At 40.1% G+C, this 19,714-nt stretch overlaps 1 protein-coding gene across 4 annotated transcripts in view; it reads left to right on the top strand.

Moving 5' to 3' along the window:
• EYA4 (EYA transcriptional coactivator and phosphatase 4) overlaps positions 1–19,714 on the top strand; it is a 273,929-nt gene that overhangs the window by 232,894 nt on the left and 21,321 nt on the right. For all 4 annotated transcript variants that reach the window (XM_004740227.3, XM_013063854.2, XM_004740226.3 and 1 more), the window contains 3 exons: positions 2,465–2,601; positions 4,053–4,136; positions 18,933–19,022. In XM_004740227.3, coding sequence (XP_004740284.2) covers positions 2,465–2,601; positions 4,053–4,136; positions 18,933–19,022 — 311 coding nt within the window. The remainder of the gene's footprint in view (positions 1–2,464; positions 2,602–4,052; positions 4,137–18,932; positions 19,023–19,714) is intronic.

Raw genomic sequence — 19,714 nt, 5'->3', positions numbered from 1 at the left:
GCATAGTAACCTTATGAAAATTCTGTTTAAAAAAATTACTAAAAATAGAGAATTTTTGTGTGATTTTTTTTTAAGTTGGCATGTATTTAAATACCTAAAGCTCTCATTTAATACTTGTGCAAGCTGAAACACGATTTACTCTAAGATGGGACAATCAATATTCAATTGAAAATTATGAAGCCTTTATTACACTGACCTCTCTAACACAGTCGCTAGCAGAGACCTATCATAGGAACAATGCTAACAATGTTTTAAGAGCAAATGATATTTGAAGCACAGACACGTGGTTTCTTTTGATGCCGTCCTGACATGCACAGTGTTTCCCAAAGAAAATGTTATAACCATTGGAAATAATTACAAGTGAGGTATGTAAAAATGACTGTTCATTTAGAACATCTCGGAAGAAATATGACCTAGATACTGTCTAGCCTGTTCAGATTTGTTTATTTAGATTAATAACTACTTGGCTGTCCTCATAATTATTTTTCCTTAATTTTATGACAAAGCATAATCGTTAAATTTCTTTATATTTAAATTAAATGTAGTAATTTAAATTTAATTTTAAATGTAGTTTACCCTCAGACTCTCCTAGAAATGTTTACATATATAATTCACATCAAATTAAGCATAAATCATTTTTACCTCAGTAATTCAGAAAGCAGCTGTTCTTGCCCGTGCTTTAATATACAAAGAAAGTGCTTCAGAGAGATTGAGTGAAATGCTTCAAGTCCTACAAGTGCGTCTGACCCTTGTTACTTGTGAGGACCTCACTGTCATTTTGGTTTGTGCAAACCCACTCCTACAGATTTGCCACAGCTCAGTACACTTTCCTTGTAAGTCACCCCACCCCCAGCTGTAGACATGTCAGGCATTCAGGTACCTAGGGAACATGCAGAGGTCAGTTAGATACAAAGTCTGAATCTTCTGTAGGATGCGGCCTCATTGGTAGTATAGGTTTATGTATGGGTCATCTCAGAGAAGGTGATTAACCCATGAGAGGGTTAGATCGTCCAGATGGTGTTGAATAAGGAAGACTGTGACCGTGGGTTGGAACTCTTAAATACTAGCATACAAGGAGTGGGAGGAGGAAAAGGAGTGCGTGTCTCCTAGACAGAGAAGGCCTGGTGAGAGAACTTCCAGAGCTAGGAGACCACAAACCTAATAATGGCTCTAAGGATGTGGTGTTTAAGAAGATCAAACACAGCTCAGGCATCTAGGATAAGGATAAGGACTGCGTCTGTTTATTACATCTGTTGGTTAGGTGGTTAACAGGACTCTGAGTAAGAGTAGTTTTATTAGGATTTTGGTGAAGCGATCATGACAAATAAGATGTCCAGAAGTGGAGACACATGGACTGTCCACTGCTGTCGTCATTGGCCATGAGTGGCCGTCGAGCACCTGTAGCGGGGCTAGTACAGTTGGAGGTCTGCTATCAGTGTAAAATACACACAGGAGTTCAAAGACTTAGAATGTAAAGGAGATGAAAACATGTTGTTGACAATTTTCATGTTGGTTACATGCTGAAATGATAATATTGTGTTTATATTGGCTCAATTAATATATACAAGTAAAATTAATTCTACATGTTTCTTTGCATTTTTTATTATGGCTTCTAGAAAATTTTAAATTATATATGTGGTTATGTTTGTGGCTCACATTATATTTCTTTTGGACAACCCTGTCATGTAATGTACTACTCTTTTAAGGAGTATCCCTTAAAAAAGGGAAGATAGCAAGCAGATAACTTCTCAGTGAAAATGCAAGGTCAAGGGAAGGACATTTAAACTTGTTTGTGGCCCACAAAAAAGCAAGAGGTGGGAAGAAAGTTAAGAAAGGGTTTAACTAATGGAGCACAATTCCCTTAGAGGGTGAGGTTGGGAGTCAAGTTTATAGGTGAGGGATGGGATTGATCCAGAAGAAGACATCCCCTCCTTTGAGCTCTGACCTAAAAAGAGGGGAACAGGGCACCTGGGTGGCTCAGTGGGTTAAGCCGCTGCCTTCGGCTCAGGTCATGATCTCAGGGTCCTGGGATCGAGTCCTGCATCGGGCTCTCTGCTCAGCAAAGAGCCTGCTTCCCTCTCTCTCTCTCTCTCTGCCTGCCTCTCCATCTACTTGTGATCTCTCTCTATCAAATGAATAAATAAAATCTTTAAAAAAAAAAAGAGGGGAACAGAGCTAAATCTGGATAGATATATAGGGGACAGTAGAGACAAGGAAGGTGAAGACACATAGAGTACAAAACACATTCAGGTTTAATAGATCATGTAGATTGAAACTATGGGGGATTTGTGTGACCTGCAAAATTTTTAATTGAATGGGGATTTTGTGTATTTGGGATGATAAATCTTTTTTGTCAGGAGGAGCTTTCTATTATATAAAGATTCGTTAAGATAATTCACAACAAAGACTCATACCTGATCTAAAAATGAAGAGCTTTTCTTGACACACGTCATGTTGTTTCTAGGAGAGTTTGATACCGTGCAGAGCCCTTCCACACCTATCAAAGATCTTGATGAGAGAACGTGCAGGAGTTCTGGGTCAAAATCCCGAGGAAGAGGCCGGAAAAACAATCCCTCCCCGCCTCCTGACAGTGACCTGGAGGTATGCTGACTTATCCGTAAGGAGTGGAATCTGATGTTTTATTTTACTGAATGATATTCTACACCTTATGGTTCCATAAGGTTTCAACCTTAAAAAAAAAAAAAGAAGGAAGTATCATGAAATGAGTGGATCTCATCGTGTAGGGACTTCATAACTCTAAAATTTGAGATTTCATCCATTGTAATGGCAAAATTAAAAACTTAAAAACGATGGAACTTTATAAATTCCAGGCCTGAGATAATTGCATCTTTTGGTCCTCATTGACACAAACAGAAATTTACAAAATAAAGTCACTGTTAGTGGGATAATCTTCTGAGAGACACTCTGTTTGGTAGTATTATGGTAATGAAGAATGTTTATATGGGTGAATAAAATTTGAAAAAAGGTGAAATTAATCTGTATGGAAAAGAAAAGTTGTCTTCTGAAAATGGGAAAAATTCCGATCATTTGATAACATGGTAACATTTTTATCTGTATAAAAACTTCTATGCATCCCATTCCTCTGGTTGAAAGCTCTTTTGAGATATGTTCATGCCAAGCAGGCTGATTTTTATTCTAAAACATCAGGGAAACTATCTTAACCATACTATGTTACTTCTTACACAACCGCATCCTTCAATTAAGAAAAATACCTACCCAAGTTTCCAGACTTGATAAAATCAAATGATAGCCTTTGTGCCTCTTTGTAAAACATCACTCCTTTTACCTGAAGGACAGTAGCACATTCCAGCGCCTTCAGGAACCCAGAAGGTGACAGAAATGAGTGAACAGGGTCAGGGAGCCAGCAGCAGAATGTGGGGAGCAGGGAGGATTGGCCTAGTTGAAGAGGGCCCACAAATCACTGCCACGTGGAATGTCAGTGAGCATTGTTATATCTTCCTGTTTCCCTGCTGTGCTCAGAACCCTGATGTTTATGTGAAATCTTCTAATCCTGAAATGTTGATCAATAATTTGAAATCTTTCTAAACACTGTGCAAACTAAACAATCCCTCTGAAGGCCTAATCTAACCCAAAGTTCTACAGTTTGCAAATCTGTCTAGGGATTGCTCAATGATTTTTTAAAAATATTTTTTAAAATATTTTTACACAAATTGCAAAACCTCATGAATCCATGAGGTGAGAGATTTTAAAATAAGCTTTTAAGCATACTTATATCCTAAGTTCAGATGTGTCTTTTGGGGTGTTAACTGTAAGTAAATATTTAGAGGAATACATTCAAATTAGGACATCTGATATTTAAGCTTATTATGACTTTATTTTTTAATCACTCTTCCCCTCTGGTTTTTATCACAGTGACATCTGGCAAACTTGGAAAAAAATGAATGGAGTAGAGTAGTTTTCTATAGAATGGTATTGAGATTATGCCCAATGACAAAGTCAGATGTTTTCAACTAAGAAATTTCTGTTTCTTTAGAACTTGATAATTCTTTGATACTTGTATTTTTCTTCAGCGTGTGTTTGTCTGGGACTTGGATGAAACCATCATTGTTTTCCACTCACTGCTCACAGGGTCTTATGCCCAGAAGTATGGCAAGGTAAGAAGATCAAGACATTTTACTGCAAGGCACCTTGTTGGAATTTTATTTTGTTCAAAAATCCAGAGCAATTTCAAGTCATGATCCCAGGGTCAAGAGATTGAGCCCTGTGTTGGGCTCTGCGCTCAGCAGGGAGTCTGCTTGAAATTCTCTCTCTCCTGCTGCCCCTCCCCCAGCGCACACTCTCATGTGCTCGCACTCTCTCTCTCTCTCAAATAAAGAAATCTTTTTTAAAAAATCCAGAGCAATTTAAATACATTTAAGTGTTTTTATCGTAGACTGTCAGATCTGTTTGTAATTAATTTTCAGTGGCTCATTGTTCTTTAATGAGAACCAGCAAATTTTACCAAAATAATTCGACATTGAATTCTTTTTCAGAATGCCTTTGAATTTTCTGTCTCAAAAGCAAGATTATTTACTATGATATAATCACTTTAGAAAAAATTATTTGGTAAATCAAAATGGACTTGCAACATTATAAAATCATCTGTTATCCTCTAATAAGGAAATTTTAAGAAATTGTTTGAAATCACTTATTGCACCAAGTGTTGCTATTGAATGCCAGTTGAAATAAGGAGATAATCTTTTGTCTGAGAGATCCTTTGGATTTATGAAACTAAGTATTTTTTTTTTTTATATAACTTCGAATAAGAATTTGAGCAGCAAGTGGGGATAACAGCCCCGCACACACACAAATTCAGAGACCGATGGTCTGGTGACTCCTCTTCCTTTCTTTCTTGCCATCTTTTTTGTGGTTAGCTAGCTTCTTATGACTGTGTTGGTGTACAGTGTGTAAGTGCCAAACTCCTTGTCAGGGAAAGCAGTTGTCAGGTCCACAGTGTTTAGGCCATTCTTGCCTGAATCTTTGACTCTGTAGGATTCATAATCTGACTAGAGTCAACTCAGAATATGTTTGGTCTGCCTTCAATTACCGTATTCAGAGTTACATCTGACTTGGCTCCTTTACATATTACGCTGATAGAAGTGCCTTCCTTGTGTTTTTATAGTGTTTCATTATTTACGAGGGTCTCCTGACAGCTCAGCATGCCATGTTTAGCAGTTTTGTTAAGTTTTGTCTTCTAGACCAGAAATGATGAGTTGCGCTCAAGTATTTCCTCCTTGAAATATTCATGGGATGTGCTCTTGGTGAATATGCCCTGTATTTGATTTTTGGTTTAAGTAATATACGTAACTAAACAAATATGGAAGGTAACAGATTTGCTTAACAGCTAATTTGGGGCGCCTGGTTGGCTCAGTGGGTTAAAGCCTCTGCCTTCAGCTCAGGTCATGATTCCCAGAGTCCTAGGATGGAGCCCCACATCTGGCTCTCTGCTTAGCAGGGAGCCTGCTTCCCCCCTCTCTCTCTGCCTGCTGTTCTGCCTACTTGTGATCTCTGTTAAATAAATAAATACAATCTTTAAAAAAAAAAAAAAGCATAAAAAACAGCTATTTAGAAAAAATGGGCCTTAGCCCTTTTATCATAGTCATTGTCATTTAAGACCACAGTCTCCAAAGTAGGATATATGAATATGTGCAGATATACAAGATGCTCCACAGAGATAAGGAAAAAAGATAATGTGTGTACACACCTGCGCACATACACACATATACACACACATTTTGTCCTACAATTTGTATTTTTTATGTTTCATAATGCACTTACTTTACAAATACATACATATTGTTATAATATAAAGAATATGCATATAACATATAAATTAAGTAACCATACATAAATTTGGGGTGCACATTCAAAATTCAATGACTGGTGGAGTATACAGTCTAAAATCTTTCCAGATAACAATCTAAAGCATTTCTTCTGGAATAGTTTTGGCTGATGAGGAATACACAATAAATCCTGCTTGAGCTGACCGCAGTATTTTTATACAGCTAAGTTTCATATTACTTCACTATTTAAGATAATCTAACTTGAACATATGAATCGAAATGAAGTTCCCTTCAAAATAGGCTCCATCAGAGGCTATACCTAAATATCCATGTGGTTTCCATTGTGTCAGATCAGTGGTGGAAGTCATCTTTTGGAATTACCTTTAGATTTTTGGAGTGTTTCCTCACTTCAGAACTTCATCCTTTTATGGTGGTTTTAATTGTTAGAAATAGTAAGATCATTTGAACCCAAGGTGATAAATAAGGAGCATGGTTGTCATATATATATATATATTTTTTTTTTTTTTCTTTTTGGCAAAAATACCATAAAGTTGCACCCTTCCCAGAACTGAACATAGACCTTTTGTGATAACAAGGGGCACCAGTAAAGTGTTAAGGAGTCAGGGGGCGTGGGTGGTGAACTATAAAAAACCTGAATAACAAGTCAGCTTTCTTGAGTGACTCAGACTGGTTCCAAGAGTGATTTAATAGCAAAGTTCTCATGCTTCCCTCAGCAGTGATGTATCATCAAAAGGGACCTGTCACCTCCCCAGATGGCCACCTGGACATGCAGCATTCATTTCACGGACAAGTCCCATTCTCTTAAAGTACTGTCAGAAAGCTTTTTTGGAATACAAAAGAGCCATTGTCAATGCCTAAAACAGGAGAGCTTATTAAAAGAGTGGGGCAAAGTGAGGGGAAGGAGGGAACTAATGTTGCTGAGTGCCCGCAGAGTGCCAGGCGTGAAGTGTCGCAGCGGTTGTTAAGACAGGATTTTCTCCCCATCTCTAGCGGAGGAAACATACTCAGGGAATAAAATGTGTGCAGAGTCATCAGGCTAGTCCATGGCAGAGATGAGTCATGGAGCCTTGGACTCGGACCCCTGAGCCCGTCTCGTCTCTGCTACAGCGCATCACACAGCATAGACCTTCAATGCGCCATGAGCACAGTATGGGACCTAGCCTAGAAAGAGTAAAGACAGGCAGTGAGGAACTGTGTAGGCCATTATGGGAGTCCTCTGTGGGCTGAAAGGATTTGAATGATCTTCTCTCAGAAGACTGGAATACTTTTCCCTCAAGAGATAAACCTTGTGAAATGGATTGTGGCAGACAGATGTCACTGCCTCATGGCGGTCTAGCACGGGAAGGGAACCAGGGGCACTGTTGATAGTCTGGGGAAGGTAAACTGACATCTGTAGAACACCTGCTGGGGGGCAGATGGAGCCGGTGTTTGGCTTTTCACAAGCAGTAGGGATGATGATTAAGGACCAAGAAGCTTTCAGTTAGAAAAACTTCACTTTGAAAACCCAGCCGCTGAGCCAGTGTTTGCCGCTCTGTGACCTCGGGCAAAGTCCTTAATCTCTGGGCTTCAATTTCTGTAAAATGGAAATAATAGTACCTGTAGTAAATAAGAATGAAAGGGATAACATGTTTAAAGGGCTTTTCAGAACAGCTGGCATGAATTAACATTCAAAAAACTTTCACAAATGTCATCCCCCTTAATTCTCTTAATTACTCTGCTGTAACTTCTGGTGATCCAAGTTCGGTGGATGCAGAAACCCAGGGTTATGAGAAGCTGAGAAACATGACCAAGGTCACAAAAATGCTAAATGCTGGTACATTTGGCCCGTCTCATAACAATTCCTTGTATTTGATACGATTCTAACAGGAGAGAAGCCTGTTGGAATTCACCATATTGAATAATGTTTTACTTGGGGCAGTTTAAGGAAATTAAAGTAAAAAATTTGTTTAGGCTCCTTTTTTTTCTAATCAGAATGAAAACACCCTTCTTGAAATCCATGAAAAACAACTAAGATGACAATTTATTGAATTATTACTTACATTTTTCTAAAAGTCATTTGATTCTTGACAAGTTTCTTAATGTCCAAAAGGAAGTTGGCATAGTCTTCTCTCCAGTAAGACATTACTATTTGGCATATTGGGAAAGAGCTAAATAAGGGATGTTATGTCCCCATCTTTTGAAGCTGGAGACCACATGCAGCTCAGAGGTCATTCAATGGGGCCAAGAGGGCGTCGGGCAGCTTTCACTTGACCACAAACCACAAGTAAAAATGGTGAAACAGAGCTCTGTAGACAGACTATATTCATCTAGCAACTATTTTTTAATGCAAGACCCGTTTCCTGCTCTCATGGAGCTTACAAGCAAACAAAATCAGAGCAAAGAGTCATAACCCCTGTGAAGACAATGAAAGTGCATCCTGTAGAGCGTCACAGGGGACTGAGCGTGGAGGTGACATTGATACTGAGACCTGGATTACAGAAGGAGCTAGCCGTGCTGATGTGGGGGGAAGGGGAGAGCATGGAGGACTGTTCTGGGCCGAGGGCACAGGAGGGCCCTGAACCAGGAACAGCCTTCCAGTGTTCCAGGAATATAAAGGAGTAGTGTCTCTGGAAGCTTGTAAAGAAGGGAGAGAATAATTCAGGGTAAGAATGGAGTGGTGAGTGGGGGGCCACATCCACTAGGGTATCTCCCATAAGGCACTTGGGGTTTATTCAAGCTGCAGTGTGTTGTAGGGGTTTTGGCTAAGTGGGGTCATGATGGTTTATAATAGGGTGCTCTGTGGAGACTCGCAGGCTGCTATGCAGTAAGGAAGAAGCGATAGCAGTTTAGACTGGAACAGTGTTTCTCGAACTCCCACATGAGTCACCATAACCTGCAGGGCTTATGAAACACAGATGCTGCATCCCAACTGCAGAGTTTCAGATTCTGTAGGTCTGAGTGGGGCCTGAGATTTTGTATTTGGAATAAAACCCAATAAAGCTGATGAAACATGGTTTAAGAACCACTAGAATAGAGTAGTTCCCCAATGTTTTCTTCTTGAAAAAAATGAGTTCTGGAACATGTTAGTTGATAGTCTTTGTGGAAAGGCTCATGGCCAAAGAGACTTAGAGACTACTTATATTTTATGGCCATTCAGTGCACATTATCATGTTAGAGGTCTTGAGAGGTTTTAACAGCTGAGAATCCTTTGTAACCATGTTTAATTACTCAGTTCCTTAGTGTCTTCAGTAATGACCTTGAGGACTGCTTGAAGTGAGGTCATTCTGGTGTCTAGTTGACAATTTAGAAGGACTTTGCTAATAACAAAAGTGACCAGGGCCATTCTATCCAAAGGAAAAGACAACCCTTATGCTACTTAAAGTTCGCCTCAGTGTGCAATTGTTAATGTCTTCAGTTGTTTTCATTTGTTCAGTGAGTCTTGGTTGTACCACATGCGTTTTTAAAGCCTAACATTTTTGTGTAACATAGTGATTTTTTCACTTCTTTCCTTCTAGCCCGAGAACGCTCGTGCACATTTACTCTGTCACGCTGAGGCTCTTTATGTAAAACATCCGAGCGTGGAGGTACTCTGGGTGAAATGGAGATGCTAAGGGTCTAGAGATAACACACTTCCCTCCCTCATGTAGCCGATCTCTTCCCACAGTTCTCAGTCACCCTAAGAGGGTTTCTTGAGTCCTGGGTGCTGCTCAGAGCACAGTTTTTAAAGCAGTTACCCAGCTGAAGGAGCACTGAGCTAGAAGGTAGAGGGAAATCCTGTGCCTGGATGTGCCTCAGGCAACTCTTTTAATCTCTGAGCCTGTCTCATCTCAAAATGGGTATAATCAGTTTCCTACTTGGGGTTACTGGATGGCTTAAATGAGGTAATGTAGATGTATAAAAAGTAGCACTCTGCTCTGAAAACTATCATCCACATCCCAGGCCAGAGAAGCTTACAAAAATACACATTATTTCCCCTAAATGAGAAATGGCTAATGGCAGTTATTTCTGGACCCATAGAAGGTCAGTGTTTGTATGAAGTGGTATCATAGTGGCCTGATATTTAATGAGCTGGGAGACAGAAATATAAGCACCAGAGATACAAAGTCATGTCCTGAGAACCATGCCTACTTACCTCTCTATTTATCTTCCTTTCTCTCACTGAGAAAAAATAAGCACCATTTGGAGTTCTTGCTATGGGCCTGACATTTTGCCCAGTGTCCTGTTCAAGGCATTATCTCCATAACTTTAATCACCGCCCTGTGTGGTTGGTAGTATCTCACACAGCTCGTAAGTGCTATGGTCAGTCAGAACCCACATTTCTTTGACATGCTCTTAATCTCTGCATTCTTTTGGTCTCGTGGTTTCTATAAAAATAAAATGCATGGAACATAATGATTTAGGGATGCCACATCAGTCATAAATAGCCCTGTGTAACAAACCTTTTCATTTATTTATTTATTTATTTATTTGAGAGAGAGACAGTGAGAGAGAGCATGAGAAGGGAGAAGATCAGAGGTAGAAGCAGACTCCCCACAGAGCAGGGAGCCTGATGTGGGACCCGATCCTAGGACTCTGGGATCATGACCTGAGCTGAAGGCAGTCGCTCAACCAACTGAGCCACCCAGGTGCCCAACTTTTTCATTTTAATTTAGAAAAGAAACTTCTGGAAAACCCTAGCTTCACTTACAAGTAAATGATACTGTGAATATTCCAAGAATCTTCCTATAAGCTTAAAACTCTTACACTCTGTTCTGTTGTCCACACAACATGCTCTTTTCCCAAGCAGAACAGTTTCTGAATGTTTACCATAATGGCAAGTGAGCTCTGTGGGTGTTTGAGCCTTGAGGCTTATGAAGCTGATGATGGGCTTTACAGCAGAGCACCTGTGGGCACGTATAGTTTTCAGCCGTGTAGAACTCCAGAATAGGAGTTTGTAAATTGGGCATGACATAGATGAGGAATCACCTCAACCATCATCAGTTAGAGTTTGTGAAGACTCTTCCTATCCCCTGATTATGTATATGTATTATTATATTTGATAAGTTGTAGTAATTCCCCCTTTTTGAAGGAGGGATGAAAGGAACTAAATAAATTGTGCTTTAGGGATTTGATCCATTTGGGAGCATTAATATGCCATGTGCTGTGAAGCCGTGATTCTCTGAAGTTATTCCATAGTATGGGTGAGGAAGCTAAGGAGATAGCCTGAGTCAGGGAAAAGATTGAAGGAAAAGTGAACAGTGGGTTAGTTACTTTGTACTGAGAAATTGAACTTTAAGCTCCCCAAACTACTTACTCGTTGTAGACAACATCTTATGTAAGAGCGGCGCTGGAGAAATAGATGTCCATCAGCATAAGCCCATTGATTACTTTTATATTAAAAGTGTATACACGCTTACATAGAAAGATTTCTGAAATGGCACCAGCTAGATTTTAAGTTTTGGGTTAGTTATGAAGATAAGTACTGACTTAGGGGCTGGCCAACTAAGGAAAAGCAATATGGTTTAAAAGGAAGTGATTAGAATTAATTAAGGGTTAGAACCATGGACTAGAGGCTACCCCAGTGGCAGCGTTAACACCAGTGCAGGTCACCTCCCCTCTAAGCATAATGAATAAAGCATTCTGGCATTGAAGGGAGAATAGACCTGAGTTTAAATTCTAGCTGAGCCTCAGTTACCTTCTGTATAAAAAAAAGGAGGGATGATAAAATTAATCACGTGATTAGGAGGGTTAAATGAGCTAAGGCATTAAAATTCGACACATTACCTACCACAGAATAAGCATTCAGTAAGTTTAACGTACTTTATGTGGTTTCAAGGAAATCTGAATGTTGGGAAACTGAATTTTGGGAAAACCAAATGTTTCCTAAAGAAATGTGCATATGTTTATATCTGCTGTTTTATCTCAGATGTCAGATACTCGGCTCACTGTTGTAGGGAATTAGAGGGTGACAAGACAGTGTGTGGTCCATACAAACGAGTGAGAGCAGAGTTTGTAGGCTTCACAAATGTTGTGGTGTTAAGTTGTTGTTCATAATATGTGTGTTTGTGTGCACATATGTGTACATGAATGGTGTGTACATAATTACAGTGTGTAGGTATGTATGAGTAAAGCTAAGTCAAAGACAGTAACGTTTCTCAAACTCTGTCATAGGGACTCCTCTTGCAGAGCTCTGTGTTCCTTTTCTGTTGAGTATCTGTTCCTTTCAGAGATTGAGTGGCTCTAGGTGATACCATAAATAGCCAAACATCGTGCTCACTTTTATTGAAGCCCAGCCTCACCAAATTATTGCTGGGAGTAGATGAGAAAAGGGAAAGATCTTGAAGGGATCTCACATTTATTAGCTTGAAGCTAATATACCAGAAAGGTGAGTGGTAATCCATTTCTTAAACACATGAACTTCTAGAGGAGACCTCTATGACCTCCCTTGAAATTTCAGTCCCTGTTTATGATCTCAGGTTATAAACTTGTTCCATCTCCCATCTTGAGCAGGCGGACAGGACAGATTTGATTATCAATGTCCCTTAAATTTCCTTAAATCATCAACTGTCCATTTTCTAGGTAATGTCTCACCTCTCTTTTCCACAGCCTTCCTCTCATGTACCACTCATCTCATGCTCCCCCCCTCCACCAAGTCCCATGGCCAACCCAGTAGGTGTGTTCAGTGGTCTCTGTCCCATCTCTCCTCTCTCAGTGTTGGGTTTTCTAGCTCATTAGTCCATGACTGTTCTCCCCAAACTATCCTTCACACCCAGTTGCAAAGCTATAGTATAAACATAGTGTTATTTTGTTTTTTAAGTTTAAAAATATATATGGCATATGATAGGTTAGAAGGGCCAAAAAATAATAAAAACTGAACAAGTCTCATGGATCTGGAGTCTCCACACTAGCAGTGGTACAGCATAGCAACTGTAAGTCTAGCTTATTACTACTACTGTAATTCCCCTTGAATTATATATGTTCTGTCCTTAGTTTAATAAATTTGGATGAGTTGTATTCATTGGATTCTCTTCTGATTGAAATAGAAGTCGGTATGGTAAGTTGTATGATGCCTCCATCAGGATTTCTGATTACTTAATACTGACTACTATTTAATTGCAAATATGTGACTTACACTGAACATTTAGATTCGGGATGAATGTTCTTAATCCTGAGCAAAAATTAGCTAGTTTTCCACCTTTGCCAGCTCTCCAGCAGGTATCTGTGTGGGTCATTTGGTCACTGAAGTTAAGTCCACAGGTAGTCTTTATGGAGGTGAAGATGGGGCAGTGAATGCTTACTCACAACTTTAAACTATTAGTAGGGAATCCCAGTTCCTAAGAAATTCTACTGAACCAGGATTCTGCTCAGTGATCAGATGGATCAAGTCTTAGAGTCCTTCGGAAGCAACCTAGAGGCTTACCTCTTGGGAAACCAGAAGGTCATACCAGCTCCGCTGTTCCCTACTGTCCCAGAACTTCATGAGAGCTCTTCACTAGTACTTTGCAAATATCAACATGCCTATGAATCACCTGATGATCTTATTAACCTGCATGTTCTGCTTGGGTAGATCTGGGGGAGGGTCTGCCATTCCGTCTTTCTTACAAGCTCCCAGGTGATGTCAAGGCTGCTGGTCTGTGAACCACACTGAGTAGCAAGGCACTGATCTGTCGATTTTGTCTTACTTATACATTGGAATCACTGGAGAGCTTTGAAATTACTGATGCATAGATCCCACCTCAGAACATCTGAGGTCCCTGGTATGGGGTGGGGGGTAAGCAGTGGGATGTTTAAACACTCTCCGGTTTCTCGTGTGTGGTCAGGTTTGACAGGCTCTGCATTAGACATCATCCCTGAGGCCCTGGGTGTCCCTGCAGCCCCACTTTCGCATAAAGCCTCACTGTCCTTATCCTGCTCTTTTGGCATCAAACTCATGTTGCAGAAAACCCCACCTGACTGCCTGTTTCTCCACAGCTGATTGGGCCCAGTGGGTACAGCATGTTTGAGTTCATTCGTTCTTCAGCTGACTATTTCAAACCTTCTCTCCCCTCAGACCTCCATAGCTCCTTCTCAATTTTGCACAAAACTCCTCTTCACTAGAAGAAAAAACAAACACAAACAAACAAAAACCCAAACTGAAAAACTGAAAAAAAATCCTTTATCTTCGCAACATAACCGTGTTCTCTGCCTGTGCTTTGCACCTCCAGCCATGTCCTGTATCTAGGCCCTTGTACTTACCCAATAAACTGACTCTGGAAATGACCTTTTTCTTGCCTACATCCCTGGCCCCCCACTCTCCTGGATTATTCTTTGGGCCATATTTCATGTTATAATGGCCCAATCACCAGAAAAGCCTCTGGAGCCCATTTTCCCATTGTAGCTCTCATTCTCTGCCTGTGCCTTCAAGTCTGAGGAATGACCTGCTTGCCAAATGCCTGCCTTATTTTGTTGGGGCCTCTCACGTGTGTCTGAATCAGCTGCGCACTCCATCTTTCTCTAAGTTCTCGCTCCACTCCCCTTCTCTGACTGGGGTCATGCATGCCTCACACCAGTCCACACACATGGACTCCCTCTTGCCTCTACACGTGTTCTCTGCCCCCTCTTCTCTGCATGGCTGTGTCCTTACCCTGTTCAGGCTCTTAGCTCAACTGTCACCTCCTGAGAAAGGCCTTCCCTGAACTTTGTTTAAATGAGCCATCACCACCTATTCCCATGGTCTTCTGTATCTGTCAACTCTGATTTTTTTTCCTCTCCCTGACATACTATATATTTACATGGATTTTTGTCCACTTATGTATCAGGTATCTCATCTGGTAATAATATTAACCCCATAGGGGAAAGACTTTGCTTATTGGATTCTCTGCTCTCTGCCTAGAATTTGAACACGTCTAACACATCATAGATACTCACTGACTACACACTAATGGAATGGGTATTCCTGAGACCTTCTCCAGTTCCCCCAAGAAGCCTGAAGCCCTTTGCCTGTCCATCACAAAGAAACACATCAGTTGTAAAATTGCCCCTCTGATTCCTGACTGAGTTTCGCTTCACCCCCCATCACTGATGAGAAGAGTTCATGTACTCTCACAAACCCACTAGCTCTTCCTACCCGAGTTCATAATGCTGTTGTCTTCCTCCTTCTGTAATAAATTTGCACATCTTCTGAGTCTGTGCCCACAAGTCAACAAATGTGCTTCCGGTCCCAAAGGAGTAACTGTTCCAAGAGCTTTAGTTCTTTTTCCGGGGAAAAAAAGTTCCTTCTTTCTTTTAAAATCTGTAACTGCTGCCTCTCCTGAGATATTTTTACATTGTGTCTCTAGAGGAGGAATTCCAGCTGATGGCCCAGTGCAGGCCAGAGGCCCATAGACAGACAGTCTGGCTCCAATTTATGTTCTGTGCTAACATGGCTAATAGGCGTTAGTATTTTGATATAGAGAAGTGCCGTACTTGATTCTGACTTGGTTAAAAACTGGTAACATCTGGCTTAGAATCACACATTTAATGGCCAAGACTTATTCATTTTCTTCATCCTCCCTCTCTCTCTCTCTCTCTTCCCTTCTCTTTCTGTCTCCCCCTCCCTCCCTTAAAATGTCTTGGGAATAGTTGAAGTATTTTAATAGAGCGGTACACAGAGCAAATTGGCAGAAGTTCAGTTTGCGCCATGTTAAACTCTGCTGTAGACACTTGGAACCTACTGGTACTGTTATATATGTATAATATGTATCAGAGCTTCCACAAAACCCCGTTGGTGCCCTTAGTATCCCACTCCCCCCCATCCAAGATTTCACCGTCACTTCATTTCAGACCCTAAACTCAACACGCACTACAGTTAAACTTAAAAAGGGCAGTTACTCTTGATTCATAAGGTGCCCATAATTCTACAAACATCTCATGAAAATGAGCAAACATCTCTGTATAAAACTTGGGTTCAATCCAGAAGTATGTTTAACTCTCAGATGCCTGATAAAACCATGGGGTTGCTGGCTCTGGTAGCTCCTTCGTAGGAGTCTGGCCAAGCAAAGGGTACCCAGCATTACAGATCCTCACAAAGGCCACCTCCACCAATTTGCTGGTCACCTTTCTTGGAGTCTTAACATCTGTGGGTTCTTCAGCTAGAAAAATGTGGTATCATAACCCGCTTAGATTTAGCTGTCCCAGTGACTTAGTAAGCTGCTGGGGGAAAAGGGGGAACTCAGTATTTGAAAGTAAGCCCTCACTAAACATTCTCTTAGAAACAGGATCACCACTTCTTACAGACATGGTTTTCCTTGGCTTAGACATGACTATCCCTAGCCCATCTGTGCCAAGCCTTTGGCATGGCTGATGCAACCCCTCCCTTTCAACAGGCCTTGTTCTCTGGAAACCTCAGTAAAATACAGCTAATTCACACTCTGACAAACCTCAAACCTAAACTTTCCCGGTTAACAAATGATATTTTGCCAGAATGCTTACTAAGTCCTGGCTCTGAGGAGAGGGTGATGTGGAATCGCCATTGCCTGAAAAACCAACAAACAACCCCTTCTAGTGCCATGGGTTTGCATTCCTGTGGAGCACTCGAATACAGTTTTCATCATACCATACGTTGTACTTACTTGTTAGAGAATTCATGTTAAAAAAATACATTTTTTAAAATTGTATTTGCATGCTTATCAGATACACAAAATGCATTCTTCATGGATTTGCCTATCATGGGTAGCATAGAGAGTTATGGACTTCAGAAGCGTGGAATCAATGAAAGTAACAATCAAAGAGGAACAGTATGTTTTCTCCCAGCCTCGTAAATCTGATCTATAAATGCAAAGAATGTGAGACATGAATATAAGAAATTCAGTAATTTTATTTAAAACTTAAAAAAGAAAATTTGGCGCATTATAGGAGAATTCAACCAACTGAAGGAAAGTCTCCAGAAGGAAAACCTTTTAAATAGGACGTTTCTGAATCCCCATCTGAAATATATATCTTTAGGGCAGTAATCATCAGAAACATAACGGAGTAGTGTAGAGCTCGGTTTTATTGTCTTGCATCAGTGAACATTCCTCAAAAGCAGAGAGCGTCACTAATGGAATTATATGTTTTCATGCTATAATTACATTTGATTTTTCCTGATATTTCTATAGACTTTTTGTTCATGGCCCCATGACTAGACAGAATATTTACAAGTTTTCCATCCTCAGCCTCAGTACCCCACCCCAAAAAAGAAAGACAGAGACTAGAAATAGGAATTCCTGAACAGAAAAAGACAAACCTAGAGTTTGAGACAAAATTATTCAGCCTTCAGGGATTTTCTTTCAACAGCAATGAAAACATGAACAACAACAAAAGAAGTAAGGAAAAAGAATTTCATACTTGAAGGTAACAGCATGAGATCCCTCTGAGACACAAATGAGGCACTCCCTGTTTCTGTTTGGTTCTTGAATATTTGTTGGAGAAAATGGAATTTATCTGGTCTTTGCGTGTGTTGCTCCAAGTGATCCTGTCAGTGCAAGACAAACGAATCCAGCAGACATGTCTGAGCGACTGCAGGACAGGATACCAGGATGCCATCAAGTATGTGAACAGTGGACATCTGTTTTTGGAAAGAGAGTCTCTGACTATGAAATCCACAGAAATCTCTAAGGAAGTGATGCAGACAATTAGAAAACCGTGTTGACATCCAGCGTGTTGTTACTGCCCTGTCTTCATCTTCTCCCACATCAAGTCTTCACTGGGCTCAGCACACCTCAGTGACCTCTTTCTTTCTTAGCACTCAATTCCTACTCTCTAGGTTTTAATCACTATGGACTATGAAACTGACACTCACTGCAAATATGTTTACTCTAGGGTTTCCTCCTTAAAGCATTATGGAAGGGAGTATAGGCAGAAAATCCGTTGTTGCTGTGTGCGAATGAGAAAAGGAAGGGCTTCTCCTGCTAAGTGGAATGAGGTCAGGGTTATATACTGACATAGATTGGCCTGTTGGGTTGCATATCCTTATCATAAACTGAAGTAAAGTTAACATTAGTTTCTCCAAGTTTAAATACGTTTTTTTGAAATGCCATTTTTTAGAACATTGAAAACACAAGTTTGGTTCTCTCTCCTCAAATCCCTACAGTCTGGCTCCTGGCCCAGCCACTCAACCCAAATCACCCTCTAAAGTCTTCCAAAATAACTTCTCAGCCAAAACCAACAGTATCCTTCTAGACTTGTCAGCTTTATTCAAAACCATATTCTTCTCCCTGCTAATACCCATTCTGGTCTCAAATTATGAGGCTTTGTCCCTTCCAGGTTTTCTAGTTTCTGTATCTCCAGAGGTATACCTATTGCAATTCTTCTTTCAAGATCATTTCAATCTCCCATCATTTCAAGCACAATATTTGTGCCTGAATTACTTCCCCATCCCTATTCCTAAACTCTCCCTACTTGTCAAAGTCTTACACCTCTGTTGTCAGGTTTTCAGCTCTGGATAATCATGATCAAGTACCAGCTTTGGTCTTGGTTCTCAGCTCATTGCTGCTAGATAATATCTTGGTTTCTGTAGACAAGAATCAATCACTTGCCTCCTTACTAATTCCTTTACATTCATTAAACTTCAAATGTATATATTTTCTACTCAGATTTCTTTTACTGAACTAATGTTCCTTTAGTTATCCTCAACCCTACCCTCTCTAGTCAAAGCTCTAGTCAAATGTAGGTTAGACCAACTTATATGCATATTCAAATAAATACTGCCTGTTGATCAAAATGCAATTAATAATTGAGTGGTGGTTTTACTGTGTTCCGCCATCTCTTAAGTCTGCTCCATTCTTCAGTAGCCCAACCAAATATATTTCTCCAAAGGACTTTCCATGGGGTATGCATAAACAGGGTTCTGTGAACTAGCTTGCTTCCTTCTTCCTCCTCAGGAACATACAGATGTATGTGGAAATGTGTTCTAAGTTGTCTTGATGTGTGTATAAATTCCTATACATTCAAAGATGTAGCCCTATATTTAGTATGGTTTAGATTACGTTTTGGAAGGCAGCTTTTTAGATGATTGGGAAATCTTTTGGATCCTAGGTAAAAATCCATACAGTCTACCCACCCCCACTTCCCATAACAATAGGCACTTAAAATGTTCTTAATAATAAGTGGTTACTGAAATTTTACCTCATTCCTTGTGTATTTTCATTTCAGGATCCCCCCATGGCTGTAACCCTGGGACTCCGAATGGAAGAAATGATTTTTAATCTTGCTGATACACATTTATTTTTTAATGATTTAGAGGTAAGAATTGAAAAAGAAAGGAATAGTCGTATCCCAAATATTACAATGCTTAGATGGTTTCTAACTAGACAGATAACCTCAAGAATCTGAAAAATATTTCGCTCAAGAGGATAGGAAAGTTTCTGTCAAGGGGAAAAGTATATATGCAAATACAAACAAAAGCTAACTTGAGGTAATAAAGTCTGCCTGTATACAGGCACCTGTTTGAAACAGAAGTATCTCAGAAGAGGAGAAGGTCTGCTTTGCTGTCCCATACTGGATAGCCCCTTTGGCATCTTTGGAATCAACATTAGCTTTTCCAGGTTACTAACCAGGGTATTATTTAGGTTAAATCACTGGGTACTATTCATGGTGCTGGCATGGGTCCTTAAGGTTTGTAGATAATCTGAAGCCTCATTTTAAACAACATTATCATTTCTTATTTCCTCTGCACCTTGTTAGAGCCATTTGACATAGCATATCTGACTGGTTGCATTGCATTTATTTTCTTTTTTAATCATTTATCATTTCATTTCTAACCTCAAAGGGAAAGTTAAAAACAGTAACAAAATGAAAGAACTCCCCCTCCCCCAATAGTGTCAAGACCACTGAATAAAAACTGTAATAAGGTATATATGATCTGGCTTCTAATGATCTGGGTGATCAGGCATTCAAATGGTTAAGTTTGAAGTAATTGAGTAGCTAGGCACTGA

Source organism: Mustela putorius, unplaced genomic scaffold (genome assembly GCF_011764305.1).
Source record: "Mustela putorius furo isolate JIRA1106 unplaced genomic scaffold, ASM1176430v1.1 tig00003863_pilon_pilon_pilon, whole genome shotgun sequence".
Lineage (NCBI taxonomy): Eukaryota > Metazoa > Chordata > Mammalia > Carnivora > Mustelidae > Mustela > Mustela putorius.
Note: the sequence above shows the minus strand (reverse complement) of the source record. Positions and strands in the feature narration are given on the sequence as shown.